The sequence below is a fragment of the Castanea sativa genome, chromosome 5 (genome assembly GCF_040712315.1).
Source record: "Castanea sativa cultivar Marrone di Chiusa Pesio chromosome 5, ASM4071231v1".
Lineage (NCBI taxonomy): Eukaryota > Viridiplantae > Streptophyta > Magnoliopsida > Fagales > Fagaceae > Castanea > Castanea sativa.
In genome coordinates, this window is record NC_134017.1 from 18,882,590 (window position 1) to 18,900,214 (window position 17,625).

Sequence of the window (17,625 nt, forward strand, 5' to 3'; positions counted from 1 at the left end):
CAACATTTCAACATTTCATATAGCTTATAAGATTGAAAAATTAATGAATAAAAGTTAAACATAAAAAGAAAACCAAAGGAGAGGAGAAAAAAAAAGGATGAAATGTTATATATTTATTCAAGCATTTACTAGAATAGATATTTATTCAAAAGGATCATAGTCATTAGAAAAGGAGATGTAGGATTGCCGTTATATCAGTGGTGAATTTCCTAAGGAATGTGATCCTTGTACTTAACTCTGCTACTCCAAGATTAATACAATAATTTAAACCTCCATTGAAAAGCTCCACAATTCTGTTTGACTCATTATACTTCAGCTGATCAAAGTATGGGAGACTCTCTTCCAATTGATAGACACTCGAATTAAATCCATCATAACAAGCTAATCGTATGGCCCAACTCTCATAGCTACCTGCATTATTAACCAATTTAAGAGCCTCTGCTTTGGTCTCATTAGCTTCGGTTATGGCCAACTCCAAGCCAATCCTAGAAAGGCCAGTAAGATTTGCCCTGATGCTGCGAGGATCAGACTCCAAAGTTGAGATGCAAACATCAGGAAACTCGGTTTTGCTGCAAGTTGCTGTTATTAGGGGCTTGCCAGTCTCATTATCGGCTTTAGCAAAATGGTGGCTTGAAAGCAAAAGAGAAAGTACAATAGGAATCACTAAGAGACAAAGAGAAACATCAACTTTCAAAGCCATAGCTTGCAATACGTGCAATAAAAGAGCCTACTGCCTATTTATATATATCGTAGAAACTTTTGAAAAGCCAGCCTAGTCAAAGCTTTTTATCCTCCCCTTGAAACGCTCTTAAGTTTTGACATTATTCTATACAGATTCTATCACATTCAGTTGAAATGGAACGTATAAAGCTGATGAGGGTAAAAATAAAGCTCAAAATTTAGTTGAAATTTGTTTGGTTTGTTTTGTTTGTTGTCCTTTGATGGTGTAGGTTAATGAGACTCGTTTAACCACCCAAAACATGGCCTTAATTAGGGCTGATTTATTCGGATAATTTCAACTAATTTTTAAAGTGAAAAATTACGTTATATTTGTTGCTTTTACTTTTTATTTGTTGAATGCACCTGCCGTCAAGGCAAACATAGAAAGTACATATATGTTGTTACAATATTATTAACTCAGTATCATTTTATTTGACGAACTATATATACATGACAAACTTATATGACACTTAAATAAAAATATGGACGAAGTAATTTATAACGCAAACGAGATATATCTTAAGATGATAAAATCCATATTCTAAACTTTCAAGATGTAAAATTTAAAGACTCCAAAAACCTTAATTAAATGTGTAATTTGTAATTTAGTAGAGAAAATTTGATATGTTAAGATTCTAATTAATTGTTTAAATATAGAATAGAAGTTACACTCAATTTTCAAAAATTAGAATAATGACGTTTAAAATTATAAGGTCTCAAAAGTTTATGTAGCAAAATATCACAAGGTCGACTAAAAGTCACATGTCTTTAATTTTATATATACTATAGATTTTTTTTTTTTTTGAAAAACAAACACACGTACACACATATATAAAAGATAATGAAAGGGGTTTTAACCCAAAAGCACATCATAAACTCCGTTCAAAAGCCACCGTAACATTTAAAGAAAGGTGTGGCTAGATTCAATAATGCATCAAAGTATTATTGCTCTTTTTTTGGGGGGGGGGGGGGGGGGGAGGGGTTCTATTTCTATTCCAACATACCTTTAACTTTGATGCCTTTACCTGCTAAAATTTTTAAGTTACAGATTTGTACTGGAATTACAAGCCATCTTACCTAAAATTTTCTCTAATTATTTTAGAAAAATGTTAACAGATACTTTTAAAGTAATGGTTAAAAATCCATTTAAAGAAAGATTTATGAAAAAAAAAAAAAAAAGCTACGAAATTAGCATGACCCTTTTTTTTTATTAGGACATTTTTTTTTTTTTTTTTTGAGAAAAGAATGAGGGCAAAGTTAATAAACTAAGATTTATAATATCCAAAACTGCCTTTTGCTTTAAACCTAGATTATAGGGTTCCAAACCTATTTGGTAAATAGTTTGTGTGGTTCTTTTCTCTTTTTTTTTCTTTTCTTTTTTTTAATCTTTTTTACCCTTGACGTTGTTATAATTTGATTACTCAACATTTTAACATTTCATATAGCTAGTCAGATTGAAAAATTCATGAATAAAAGTTAAACATAAAAAGAAAACCAAAGGAAAGGAGAAAAAAAATGATGAAATCATATACTATATAATAAAATTTGGGCTTAGACGCCATGGTTGCGCCATATAGCATCACTAAATTGCAAAAATTTTAATAAATTTTTAGATTTTAAGAATAGATATATACATATTTTTTGGATAAATATGACAAATCAAGTAATGAAATAAAGTAGTATTTAATTTACAACTATAACAATTGTGTCTATCTAAAATGTTATCAACAAAGCCTAAAATCAATAGAATAGAATTACCTAAGGATAGAATTTAAATAAAAGAGAGAGATAAAAAAAACGTAAAAGAAAAAAAAGATCGAATTTGCATTTTTTTTTTCCTATGTTTCTTTAAAAAACGTAAAAGGAACAAAAAGATTGAGCTTGCATTTTTTTTCCCTACGTATCTTTTTTTTTAGTCGATAAATTTGCATCTTATGTCATTTTTTCCTAATAATAAAGTTTTAAAAAAAAAGTATTTGAAACTACTTATTTTTGTTCATATTATCTTCTTCACAACCTAAAATTCCCACTATATATACATAAACTTTTTTGGCGTTTCATTATTTCTACTACGTACTTAAAAATTATTTGTTATATTCTTTCTTTCTCCTCTCTACCCTACCTATACCTTGCAGGTAATTTCTTTTTTTCATCAAATTAAATAGATTTTGTGTATTTGTTGCCTTTTTATTATATATAATATGATTTTTATCAATAAATTTTATAGATAGGTTGAAATTCTATGTTTGATCACACCTTTTAGTATTTTTTTTTAGAAGTCAATATAGCAAGCTGTAGAGTTTTTAAACCCCTTAAACACAACCAGATTAATCTAATTATTTAGCCAAGTGATTAACTTAAGTAAATTATGCAAATCTAAGTTAACACATATATATCATATCATTGTAAAGTGCGAAAAATAAAGAATACAACAATATGATAATCTAGGAAAACGGTAAAAAACCTGGGGAGGATTTAACTTAGTTATCCTCAAGGTAAAACTGAACCCACTATGAAAGAATTGAGGTTTACACAATAGCGACTTAGACCACTAACATCCTATTGCTACCTCGAGTATAAAACTTACTATCATGACCACATGATAGCTCCAAGTCCACGGACTACTTCTTTCTTAAATTCCCAGCAAGCACAAGCACTCCCGCTTGTATATCTTTAAGTTCTTGAATTTGCAACTGAATTGATCACCAAGCTCTTGACATCAATCTAGATCTTGATAACCCTAAGTGTATGTGAAGGCAAACACATCTAGATCTCACAAAAGATTCACACACACAGCATAAAGAGCCTCCATAAAACGTGGTTAGGGTTTTCCCTTTTATACTTAAGCCAAAATATAAAACCCTACACGTAAAACGGGCTCGGGTCGATCGAGTCTAATTTTTGATCGATCGAGCCAGGCAAATTTACAGAGTAAATTCTGCAGAACACTCGATTCCAACTTTACAAAATAAACATACTTTGAGCAAGTCTAAAACAAGACTAAACGTTTTGATCATGCTTTGCCAACATTACAAATTGAAATTCTAATACATTTAAACCTAAAGTCTTAGAACCCAACAAACTCCCCATTTGGCAATCCATGACAAAACACAAACTTAAACAAAAAGCTCAAAGTTACAAACAAAATAGCCCTTTACAAAATCATAGCCCAACACAACAAATTCAACCTAACTATTGTCTATCAGTTGCAAGTGTAAACAATAGTACGATTGAATCAACCTGTATATTCCTGTAACACTTAACAAACACATAAACGCATGTGTGGAAAGTACAAGTAATCAAATATAACTTCTTGATTGCACATAACACACAATAAAGACATATATCATGAATAACCTCATAAATATAAATCAATAGACAATGTGAAACAAGAAACATATATAAACAAAGTATCTCCCCCTATCATGGATAACCCATCCACAATACATCATGAGCCAAAAATATAAATACAGAATGAAGCACCTAGATACAATCTAGAAACACATAACTCCAAAGCATCAAAAACTCTCATTAACATCAAAACTCCTCTCTACAAACATATTTACTCCCCTTTTTTGTGGCAAATTGCCAAAGGGCACTCACTCATCATCAAAAGGAGGTGGCGGTCTAATACTCTCCAAATCCACTCGCAAAGCACGAAGCTCATCAAGCATGTCCACCAAAAGCTGACCATGAGTCGCCTTAACAGTCTCCAACATACGACGAATGTCTGAATCATCCGAAGTAGAAGGTGGAGGAACAGTAGCAGCAGCGGCAGCAGTCGGATCGACAGATGCCTCAGTAGAAGTATCACCAGTAGAGGAGGGAGGAGGAGGAGCAACACCAAAAGTCTCAACCCTAGGACGTTTACAGCTGGCTCTCATCTGAGTAGCCTTCTACCTAAGAAAGGTGGCACCTATAGGAGCAACTATATGGACAGGCTCAGACGCGGGAAATTTTTCTAAACCCAAATGCAAAAGAATCCGATGAATAAAAATAGGGAAGAAAAAAGCACGAGAAACAGAACTACTCTGATGAACCTCAATCAAAGAACGAATGAAAAGATGAGGAAAACTTATAGGAGCATCAGTAACAAGGGCATACAAAAAAAGCACATCTCTCTATAGGAATGGTGTGCAGATGAGAGATAGGCCAGATGGAATGACACGAAATCCAGAAAAAGAGATAATGAATCTCAGTCAACTCGTGAGTAATGATCCAAGGATCAGAACCCCACTGGATAGCAAGCTGTAGTATTTTTTTAGAAGTCAATATAGCAAGCTGTAGAGTTTTTAGACCCCTTAAACACAACTAGATTAACCTAGTTATTTAGCCAAGTGATTAACTTAGGTAAATTATGCAGATCTACGTTAACACATATAAATCATATCATTGTAAAGTGCGGAAAATAAAGAACACAACAATATGATAACCCAGGAAAACCAAACCGGTAAAAAACTTGGGGAGAATTTAACCTAACTATTCTCAAGATAAAACTGAATCCACTATAAAAGAATTGAATTGAGGTTTTGGCTTAATTTTTTTTTCAACCGTTTCAATTATTGAATTCATTATTTTTTCATGTGTAATATTAATATCTGTGGTTTTTTATGATAAGAAAAAAATATGTGTTCTTAAAGGCTAAAACACAATACAATTACAAACATTACTTTAAGTTAAGGTGTTATATTTATTTATTAGTAAGTTAGAATGTTACATTAAGTTAGAGTATTATATTTTTATTTATTATTAATTTACAATGTTACATATGGATACATATGCTGGTTTAGGGTTGATATAACTTATAACCATTTGAATGAAATCAATACTAAAATAAATGATTTAAATGTCAAAATAAGAAATAAAAATTAAATTTCTTTTAAGTGTACAAGTACAATTTATTTTTAATCTTAAATTTTGAATTAATTCTTTTTTCATTTTATTTGTTATTAAATTTAATTATATTATCAAAAAAAAATATTATTAAACCGTGCATCGCACGGGCATACTAGTGTTAGATAAAATTCAAGCATTTATTAGAATAGATATTTATGCAAAAGGATACTAGTCATTAGAAAAGGAGATGTAGAATTGCCACTATATCAGTGGTGAATTTCCTAAGGAATGTGATCCTTGTACTTAACTCTACTACTCCAAGATTAATACAATAATTTAAACCTCCATTAAAACGATCCACAATTCTGTTTGACTCATTATACTTCAGCTCATCAAAGTATTGGAGACTCTCTTCCAATTGATAGACACTCGAATTAAATCCATCATAACAAGCTAATCGTTTCCCCCAACTCTCATAGCTACCTGCATTATTAGCCAATTTAAAAGCCTCTGCTTTGGTCTCATTAGCTTCGGTTATAGCTAACTCCAAGGCAATTCTGGAAAGGTTAGTAAGATTTGCAGAAGAGCTTCGAGGATCTGACTCCAAAGTTGAGATGCAAACATTAGGAAACTCAGTATGGTTGCAAGTTGTTGTTATTAGGGACTTGCCAATCTCATTATTGGCCTTTGCAAAGTGGTGGCTTGAAAACAAGAGAGAAAGTACAATTTGAATCACTAGGAGGCAAAGAGAAACACCGTTTTTTATGGCCATTTCCAACAACACAATTGAAAGGTATTTGCTATGCCTATTTATATTGGAAAATCTAGGAGTAATGTTATGAGGATAATATACATGGAAAGGCTTTTCCAAGAAAGGAAAAGCCTTACAATGAAAGGAAATCCATTTCAAATTTAGACTATACAATCATATTCCAAACTTCGAATAAGGAAACATGCTTGGCTTGTGATTGTTCATTCTCAAATACATTGATTTTTGGTTTATCTCAAGCTGTTTTGCCACATAAGCTTTTGAAGTCTCAAAATTTTACACGTTTTAATGATATGTCCACAACATTTTTACAATAAATCCTAAGTGGCAAGTTGTTACTAGTTATTATTGTTGGGACAAAAAAGTAATCTTAGTGTTAATTTCAAATTTGAATCAATAATAACTAACCACCTGTGATTTATTGTAAAAATGTTGTAGACGTAGCATCTCTTTTTTTTTAAGAAGAAAAGTTTACATCTTAGTGTGCATGTGTGTGTGTGTGTGTGTGTAGAGCCTATTTTTCTCCCTTCCCTTTTCTATCCTCTCGATTTTCACCCAACCAAACAAACTTTCAAAACTCTATTTATTTCAATAGAAAATCTTATATAATTATAGTTTTTGGCATTTTCTTATGTTTGCCACTTAAGTTTTTGAAGTCCCATAATTTTACACCTCAATGTGTGTGAATATATACATACCCTATTTTCTTTCTTCCATTTTCTATTCTCTTAGTTTTCATTCCAATCAAATTAATAGGCTCTTATGCTACATTTGTTTCAACAGAAAACTTTGTGTGAAGATAGTTTTTCTCATTTTCCTATATTTGTTTGTATAAAAAAATGGGTCAAAGAAAAATTATTTCTTAACTTCTCATATTTAACTTAGTAGGAGATAAAATTATTTTCCATTAAATTTTTTCTTAGAAAATTATTCTATCTCATGAAACACTAAATAAGGAAAAAAAAAAAAAAACTCTATCTCACTCAAAGCTAAAATAGGGAAGTCAGGATATCATTTTAAGGTCACTACTAAGCTTAAGAAAATGAAATAATTTTCTAGAAAATACATTTTGGAAAATAATTCATTTCCCAGAGATGTTAATATCGAAACAAATAAATCGCTATCACAAAGTAAATTTTTCTTTGTGTCTATTTATATTTTAGAAACTAAATATATGTTGATCAGGATCAAATAATTAGTGTCTTCTTTTCCTTTTTGTTCTTTTTTGGGACAATATACCTGGAAAGCCTTTGCCAAGAAAGGAAGTCCACTTAAAATTTAGTGTATACAAGTATAAAAGGAAACCCTTCAAACACTTTAGTAAACTTTTAAATCTTATATAAGAAAACATGCTTCGCACCTGGTCTTTCATTGGAATCTAGAGATGATCATACGGATGTTTTGATTCATTGTACATTCTATAATAATAATTGCATAGAAATAAAAATAAATCAGTATTATGAAGAATAGAAGAAGCTATAGTAGAATAACTATTATTATTTAGGCTAAAATTTAAAACTGACCCTCTAAGTTTCAACTTTTGTCATTTCAGTCCTCTAAGTTTCAATTTTGTCATTTGAATCCTCTAAGTTTCAAATTTTGTCAATTCATTCCTCCGTTACCCTTAAATTAAGTGATATCGTTAACTAAACCAAAACGATGTCATTTTTGGTGTTTTTTATTTTTAATTTTATAATTTTGTAATTAAAAAAATTAAAAACTATAACTTTCTTAATTTCTTAACCTCCTCCACCAATCTTGCGAGAATCCAAGAAGTTTTCAGTGGCTTCATCAATCTCCTCAATCATGTATCTTTTTGTACCCGAGTCCTGAGATCATTTGCTGCCAAAACAGTTCCTGACTTTTTGCTCTCCTGATCTTCTTTGAAGGCTTTCATTTCTACACGCACTCTTTTTTGTGCTTCCAGTTCTACAAACCTCTTAGCTGCTTCAGCTGCCTCATGGGCTGCCTTACACTTAGCTTCTTCCTTATCTGCAATTGCCAAAGCAGTTTCCTCGGCCACAGCTCAACGGCGTCCAGTGGCAATTAGCTTGATTTTCAAGGCAATTGATGTCTTATTTTTTTAGTAACAGTTTTTCTTTATCTTTTTTTAATTAACGAAATTATTATTAAAAAAAAAAAAAACTGATAGGTAACGTAATTGATAAAATCTGAAATTTAGAGGTTTGAAATGACAAAACTAAAACTTAGAGGACTGAAATGACAAAAGTTAAAACTTAGGGTCAGTTTAGATTTTAGCCTATTATTTATATGTTTTGTAAGTCTTGTGGCAATATAAGAGTAGAACCCTAATTTGTATTCCACAATTTGATACAACATGATAAATAAGATGGTGGAATTAAATAATATTTTAGTGAAATATTCTAAAATAAATTTATTTATAAAATTATATTTACACTTTTGTATGTTTAGCTTAGCATCTTGTTGTGTATAAATTGAAAATTTATATAATTAATTTTATTTTCTTTTGTTCAAAATTATTGAGTTCATAAATAGTTTAAAAGAACTTTAAATATTATAGTCTAAATTCACATGTTTGAGTATCTCTTGGACTATACCAAAAAAAAAAAAAAAGTATCTCTTGCACATTTTCAAAAAGGTGTAAAACAAGAAAGAAATGCAAGAAAAGGCAAGGAAAGAAGGTCAATACCTGCAACTGTAGTGTCAATCTCCCCTGTGGATAAATCCTCAGAATCAAAAACTTTGGTCTTTACAATGGGCTCATCACCCGAGTCCTCAAGAACATCATCAGAGGCCTCGTCGGGTGACATCTCAATATCGGGCATCTCGGTGGCAAAAGAAGGAATGGAAAACAGGGAAACCATCAGAGAAGGCCCACCACCAACTGCCTAGGGAATAGAAATGAATGGATCATCTAAAGATATGACAGGAAGGGAAGTGGAGAAAGGAGTCCCTTTAGGTTGGCCCAATAGGAGATGCACCATCCTTGAAAGGGGTAGTAGCCTCAGCAGAATTCCCTCCAGTAGCCGAACCTAACCCCTCAAGGACCTCCTCCTCAATAGAAGCCTTCTCTTCAGCAGGAACAACCTCTGCCATAAGGGTGGTAATCTCAGTGTGTGGAAACATCCCCTAGGGGTGCAATAGTGGTAGAAATCCTTGTGTCTGCAATAATATCAATTCCAATGGGAAACTTTTCCCTAGGGGCATCAACTATGGCATTATTCTTCCTTTCTGCAAAAATACTAGCCTCAGTAAAAAGTACCTCAACACTAGGAATGGGCTCAGCAAGAGCCCCTTCACTTATAGAAATATCAGCAACAATAATGGCAATCTCAATAAGAACAGGCTCATCCTTGGGCTGAAAAAATAATGATAACAAGCACATGAACAAAAGAAGAGGAAAGAAGGTAGAGCAAAAAGGAAAAGGAAAAAGAAGAGAGAGAGTGAAGAAGAAATTTACCTCCACTTCATCAAGCACAATGGGTGGGGCAGCAATAGGATCCTCCCTGAATTTGGATTGGTAAAAAAGACATGTGCACAAGGTTAGCCACTAACAAAACAACAAAAAATTTTATGGATAGAAATAAAGAAGTGATTCAAGAGACATACCTTCCTCTTGAACTAGGTAGCAAAAGTCTTTGGGGAAGTCTTTCTCTTGCTGCCATAGGTCCTACTGGAAAGAGATGCATTCAAATGTTGTTTTGGCAGTGGAGGCTTGGACTTAACTGCTACAAACTTTTTGGCAAAAGGGGTCTTCACCACAGGTGGGGTCTCCTCTAAAACAATGCTACCTACAGGGGAAAGGTCTTCTTCATATGGGACTGTATCAAAAAAAAAACATTGGTGTACTTGTAGCAACACCCTTACTTTTCTTAGCAAACTTGAGCTTCTCAGATCAACCGAAAAGCTAAACTCTTCTTCAATGTGGAAGGAAGGGCATTCAAAATCTTTACCTTCTTTTAGCCTGGAGAAAAATCATCATCATACCAGAACCAACCTTGCTAGCCCTTACACCACTCAAATATGCCAGTCCAACCTTGCCTATTAGCATACCCAACTACTGCCTTGGTGGGAAGAAGTAGACACGAGTTTAGGGAAGGGAGAGCATGCAAACCTAAAAGAGGAATCTTCAAGAAGCTTGCTCCACCCTCAATGTATTCCCAGAAGAAAGTCCTAACCGCCTGCCAATAAACATGCATGGAGGCAGTTTAGAGACCTACTCACTGCGAGCTAGGGATGGTAACAAGTAGAAAACACTTGCTTCAATAATCAAAGGCATGATGACGGAGAAAAGGACGTAATGAAGTCACAAGTCAAGAACCAAAGTCAGATCATTGGGAACTTCTTGATTAAGGCCAAACTGCCTCCTAACCTTATGGGCAGAGTAAGCCACATACCTTACCCCATGATCAGTTACATAGGGCAACCAGCTAGCATTAATGACAGCTAAGTAGGTAAGTCCCTTCTCATCACCAAAGCCCAAAGGACTAGATGTGCCAATAGTACGTACTCATAAAGGACCCCGTAACTGAATCCTCACAAGTAAAACTCCTCCCAAAGTTCCTTCAAGCCCTCCAAGAGAAACCCACCTCCTTAACAAAAAAAAACTCCACCACTAGATGACCAATGGGCTTCAATCCAACCCAACAATAAGCCACGAGAAACTCATCCACAAAATTGCCGCAGAAATCAGTACTTTAGGGCACTTCATAAATTTGGTTTTAGCAAAATAGACAAATCTGCACTTAGACAAGTGCTTAAAATAGCTCTGCCAAAGTAAATTCTATAGAATAGCGTTGTGCACAGAAGAAGTAACAATATGGCAGGAACTCTCTTCACGCTCGTCATTTTACAGAATATCCAACTAAACATACAAGTGGCCCAAAAATAGAGGGGCCAATGGCAAACTCACCCTGTCATAAATTTTAATGGCTAACTGAAAATACAAAGGCTTCATAGCATAATGAGGATGTGCACCAAAAATAAACTTACATAGCCAAAAAATGGGAAGTAACAACTGGTTGGCCACACCCTCCAAAGTAACAATAAGTTCACTGCAAGAAATGAAAAACGTGTGGGTGACGCTACACCAACGACGAACCAAATGTCGTAGATTGAGCAAGTCACGGAAGTTGTGCAAACTTCGGGAAGAAAGGATGGCCTTAAAAACACCGACCCTTTGAAGCATTTTTATAAAACCCAGATCTGAAAGCTCTTGGTCTACCCATTCCCTCCAACCTACAAATATCCTTGACTGAAACTTGAAGTGGATAGGAACTGGTAAAGCATCTCCGCAGTGAATGACGATATCTGAAATGGCACTCAATAACGGCACCAAAGACACATCGGTGACCTTTCGCTCCAAGAACAACGAAACCCAATCCGATGAAGGGTATGTATAGCCACTGACCATCACCAGAAAATGGATATGCACATTGTATCGCAGATCAAGGAGAGGGAGACACTTACTATTAGGATCATGAAGGGCCCCTTCACCCTCGGAATGGTACAATTCGGCAAAAGAGACTTCCTTATCCTCTTCCTTCTTAGAAGAGGACTTCTCAACAATGGAGTTTTTTACTTTGCGTTAGGAAGAACCCTCACTCTTGGCCGAAGACATGAAGGAAAAGTATGGTGTGAAGAAGAGAGGAGAAAGATAAAACAGAAAAAGGAAAAGAAAGGGATTTCGTGAAGAGAGGAAAATGAGGGGAATGAAAAAAGAAAATGGTTAAGATGAGATTAATAATGCTTAGGGGGCTAAATTTTGATATTCATTTTTGATAATATGTACGCAAAGCCGAATGGCAAGAAAATCTCAAAGCAAACCAAGTAAACGAGAATAAGTAGAAAAAGTAAGGCAATAGGGCTACATCCCAAAGGCCCAGGAAGTAAGAAAGCATGGCCCAAGCAAGGGCCCAAAGAGAAAGAATGCCCATAAAGAACAAAAAATAGAGCATATTGGCTCGCCACAAGATATGGGCAATGTGGGAGAGTTAGTCACAATGGGATGACCCTCTTCAAGGAATAAGAATGGGCCTTGAAAAGGCCCAAGGAGGAAGGAATAAGATAGAAGGCCTAATAGGCCAATCCGGTAGGAACGAATGGGAAGTAAGAAAGGGAGGGCATCAAAAGACCCATGAGCCTAACTTAGCAAAACGAAATGAAGCAAGTCCAATAAGCCCACATTATTTTCTATAAAAAATGAATACAAGTGGGAAATCTCAGTCTTGACAAAAAAGAAAAGGGACAAGACCAAGCAACAGCGGCAGAAAATGCAACACCCCAAAATCATATGTAATAAAATTCTATTCAATATAGATATAATCCATAAAAAATATTAAACAAATGTAACCAACAATCTAGAATCTCATCACAATTGTCAAAGCTCTAATCCCACCAAAGATAATAAATCCTCAAAATAATTCTTCGATACAATATTTAATACCATAAAAATAATAATAAAATATTTAGTTCCACAAAATAATTTGTAACTGTTGTCTTCCAAGAATCTTTACTCCAATGATCCCTCTAATGTATCTGAAGGGGGAATTAAAGGATGGATCCTTTGGAACCTAGAGGTGCAATCCCTTGCTATGGAGCTCCCTTTTTAATCCTTAATGGTATACTCATTTGCTAATGAGCTACCAAATGTGCACTGTCCCCTTCTTTGGGATTATTTCTTGCTTAGGATTAGCTACAGTATGATTGTCCCTTGCTAAGGACTAAATACAACACCAAGTTTGTTAATCACGACTTACCATAGGATTCAAAACAAATTCAAGTTACTTACAAGTCCCAACAAATAATCCAGTCATAGTACCTAAAATATACAAAGATTTATCCGTACATTCAAATTTAAATAAGTTTAGGTCATCCCACAAGTTTTTCATATAAAAAAATAATCAACGTTTTCATACAATATCCACATCAAACATTTATTAGAATATCAACATACTTATAGAATATCAACATATATCTTTATTATAAGCATAGTTTGAAAATCATAACTGTTTTTGGGAAAACCCTCCAAATTAGTAAATACCACTTACCACTTATTTGCAAAAATAAAATCAATCATCCTTGAATCACAATAAATCAGTAGAATTAGAACCTAACAACACCAAAAATAGGTTCATCAATACACGAATTTTCCACTTAAATCCGTTTTCATAATTAAACAGTTTAATCTTGGACAACATTGATATTTCCAAAAATTTCCATTTACTTACTAGTACTGTCTAGTTCACTTTCAGCTTTGAACCAAAAGTTCTATTTCACAAATTTTCACTATCTATTAATCAGCATGAAAGTACAACAATTCTATAGAGCTCTAGCATTTCAGTATACGTTTAGCTATCATATAGTTTACTGTTCCTTAGAAGCCACATATTATATTCATATTTTATCAATCTAATAGCCTTCAGAGGACCATTCCATGACTTATGGCTATATGTACTTTGCCTAGTCTAATATAATAACAATCATAGCACACTTTTTTCCATTAATATAATGATAGATTTAGATCCATGAATCCAACACCTATTATTCTATTAGGTACCAAAATATTAGATGCACAGACTCATTTCTTCCTATAAGCGTGGGTACAATTGCTAGACCTTGAACAATTCCAACTTTTTAAAATTACGGCAAAACAAAATCATACCTGCAATTCTACCACACAGCCACAGAGAAAGAAAAATAAATTCAACCATGTGGTGCCATTAAAAGTGGGGAAGTCACTTATATATATACATGTACGTATAGCTCAAAGATAAAAGGCTAGGGTTATAAAGCTTATCAAGGCTCATAAATTTACTTGTACCATCTCTCTTGGGCCTCTTTTACCATAATAATTATCTTATTTAAATATCTTAGGCCCAAATCAATTTAATCCATTTAATTGTGGGCCTTCTCTTTAATTTATGTATAAGAAATAAATTAGTAATAAAAATATGAGGTGTTACAAAAACGCATGGTGAAATAAAAGACAAAGCATGGAGGAGAAGACAACAATGTAATGGCCGGAGCACTACCAACATGTAACCAACCAATGCAAGGAAGGTGGGCCCATAGCTAAAGGGATTACAACGAGTGTGGTTTGGTGGAAAGGGGAAAAGTGTCTATTTTTGATATCCTACCAGCACCTCTTTTGGAAGGTGCTCTGCTGGGAAAGTATCTCTACCCAAAATAGGTAATAAATCTGTTGTGACCACTTGATGCATGCTAGAGGAAATTGGTAGAAAGTGACCCAAGGTTTTACCATTTAAAAGGAGAGAGATAGGCACACGACATAATGAATTGGGCAAAAGTTTGTCGTGGGATATGTATTGGAAGAGAGAGAAAAACTACAAATTTTTAGAAGATAGTGGAGGTTGAACCCATGCAGCCAGAAGGGCAGTGCCCACCTTTGAAGGGTGTCTGCAATAGATAAAAATAGTTGGTAAACAATGAGGGTAAAATGAGAAATTTCATGAGTTGATTTAGTATATAAATTGGAATAGAACCCATAAGGGGAACAAGAACAGTGACCTAGGCAATTTGAGTAGGAAATTGGAAGAGAAAGAAGAGAGAAAAATGAGAGGTGAAGTGAGACTTAGAAAAGAGATAAAAGTGATTACAACAAAAACAACATGCATTAAAATAGACAAATATTTTCCCTCCCTCACATGGAAAATTCTTAGATAGTCCCGGAGTATAGTAAAATGGTGCTCCCTTCTCTCACATTCATGGTGGACCCCATCATGAATTTAATGAACGGACCCCACCATGAATATGAGAGGAGGGAGCACCATTCTCCGTGCTCCGGGAGTACCTAAGAATTACTCCACTCACATAATAAACCTACTCTTTGTAATCACATTGGATAAAGTAACAATTCTGACCCATTCTCTAAAATGCATAACTTTATGGCCTAATTGGATAATAAGGTTATATAAGTTGGAGTTTGGGCTCTTTTTAGCCTACCTCCTGCAAAGATTCGCTTTTATGTTATGATTCTACTGCTCTAACCATGTCTAACTACTGACAAGTTATTTAGACTGACATTCATTCTTGATGCTATAATGATTTATCTTTTGGAGTGTCTTGTCTTGTGCACAGACTAGTTCTGAGTAGATTCTGCGGAAATAACGAGTTAGGCCCAACTCTCTTATACACTGCAAAAAGCCTTAGCCCAAAAGCACAAAAGCCCCTACAAATATATATTTATTCAGAATGACACTAGTTATTAGAAAAGGAGATGTAGAATTGCCTCTATATATCAGTGGTGAATTTCCATAGGAATGTGATCCTTGTAGTTAACTCTACCACTCCAAGGTTAATACAATAATCTAAACCTTTATTAAAAGCATCCACAATTCTGTTTGACTCATTATACTCAAGCTCATCAGAGTATTGGAGACTCTTTGAATTGACAGAAGCTCCAATTATATGTATCAAAACAATCTAATCAGTACGCCCAATTCTCATAGCTAGTTGAATTATGAACCAATTTAAAAGACTGTGCTTGGGTCTCATTAGCTCTGGTTACGGCCAAATCCAAGGCAATTCTGGAAAGGTCAGTAAGATTTGCACTGAAGCTGCGAGAATCCGACTCCAGAATTGAGATGCAAAACTCAGAAAACTCAGTATGGTTATTGCAAGTTGTTGTTATTAGGGGCTTGCTAATCTCATTATCTGCTTTTTCAAAATGGTGGCTTGAAAGCAAAAGAGAAAGTACAATAGGATCACTAGGAGACAGAGAGAAACATCAACTTTCATGGCCATTTCTTACAACACAATAAAAGAGCCTATTGCTTATTTATATTGTAGAAACTATTTCCGACAGAAGTTTAAAAGGATCAAGCAATTGGTGTATGTTTTGAAAATCCAGCCTAGTCAAAACCTTCTTTTTTATGGGATAGTCAAACATTTTTGTCCTCATCTAACTAGTATCACAGTCATGGGTATAACAAAAGAATGGAAATGATAAAGCTGATGAGGCTAAAAAAAAAGGCTCAAAATTTAGTTGATGGATGTTGTAGCTTGTAGGTCGAATATGAATTCATTGAGACTTGTTTAACCACACTAAACGTGGCCTTAAGGCTGATTTATTCGGCTAATTTCATGCAACCACTACATTCTACAAAGTAAAATTAGATTATTTTTGTAGTTTTTATTAGTTGTTGAATGGATCTGCAATCCAGGCTTACATAGAAAGAATATGTTGTTACCTTTTATAGTAACACTAACTTAGCATACAATTTTGGTATTTCAACCAAATAGACAAGTGACCCCGTACAAAATAACACATCAACATTACTATATATCAATCCAACCAAAATACAATTTTAACCCTTAGGGCATGTTTGCTATAATGTAATGGTGATTACATAAGAATAAGGGATATGTGTTATAAGGAATACAAGATGTTGTAATGTAATATTCATTACTATTCATTTATTTGGTGAACACACAAGAATAGAACCTTGAAAACAATGGAATGTTTAAATCAAATTGTCTAAATTGGAACATTAGAATAAAACTTAAGATATATTTTACGAAATATCTAACTCATAATTATTTCCTACAAATTTTTTTTTTTTTAATTTGAAAAAAAGACTAGTTATTTTTGTATGATTTTTTATTTTCATAATTGTTATGTGTATATAGAAAGTTATTTTTATTTGAAATTATATTAATTTTAGAAATTAATACACTGACAAAGAAATAGTTACTAGCTATTCATAAAAAATGACTATTCCATGTAATAAAAATATAACCAGACTATTGAATAGTTAAACTATAGAAATAACTTTTACATTACAATACCTATTATAGTCTACCAAACATACCCTTAAAATTTTCAATTGTCCTCCACTTTGTTAGTTTTCTTTTAAGGTGTGTTTGTTTGGAGGTGAAATAAGGTGGATGGAAAACTTTGGAGAGAAAATGGGAAGGAAAACTTTTTTGTAGTGTCTTTGGTTTAATGGGAAAGAAGGAAAATAAATGGTGGGACTCATGTGTTTTCTCCCCAGACCCACCAAAAAGTTTTCTCTCAAAATGAAGAAAAAACTGAAAGGAGAAATTTAACATCGTTTTTGGACGAAAATGCCCATGTGCAGTTGCACATGGGCTCTTATCTACTTTTTTTTCTTCCTCTTACTAGACGTTGCTTCTTCTACTTCTTCCTCTTTTCTTTTCTTTTTTAGGCGTAAATGCACTTTTAGTTCCTATATTTTGACCCGATTTCTATTTTAGTTCCTACATTTTATTTTTACCACTTTTAGTCCCTAAACCAATTAACGAGTGACATTTAAGTCCTTACCGTCACCCAACTA

General features: G+C 33.7%; 2 protein-coding genes across 2 annotated transcripts; both read right to left on the minus strand.

The window, feature by feature from the left end:
* Positions 1-5,791: 5,791 nt before the first annotated feature.
* On the minus strand, positions 5,792-6,328 carry LOC142634860 (pectinesterase inhibitor-like). The gene has a single exon (XM_075809110.1). It carries the CDS (start codon positions 6,326-6,328, stop codon positions 5,792-5,794), a length of 537 nt encoding a protein of 178 aa, XP_075665225.1.
* A 2,697-nt stretch (positions 6,329-9,025) lies between these two features.
* On the minus strand, positions 9,026-10,004 carry LOC142633889 (uncharacterized). Its single transcript, XM_075808145.1, has 3 exons — positions 9,917-10,004; positions 9,768-9,813; positions 9,026-9,665 (listed from the first exon to the last, which is right to left on the minus strand). Exons 1-3 carry the CDS (start codon positions 9,994-9,996, stop codon positions 9,417-9,419), a joined length of 375 nt encoding a protein of 124 aa, XP_075664260.1. The 5' UTR covers positions 9,997-10,004; the 3' UTR covers positions 9,026-9,416.
* Between the last annotated feature and the right edge of the window lie 7,621 nt (positions 10,005-17,625).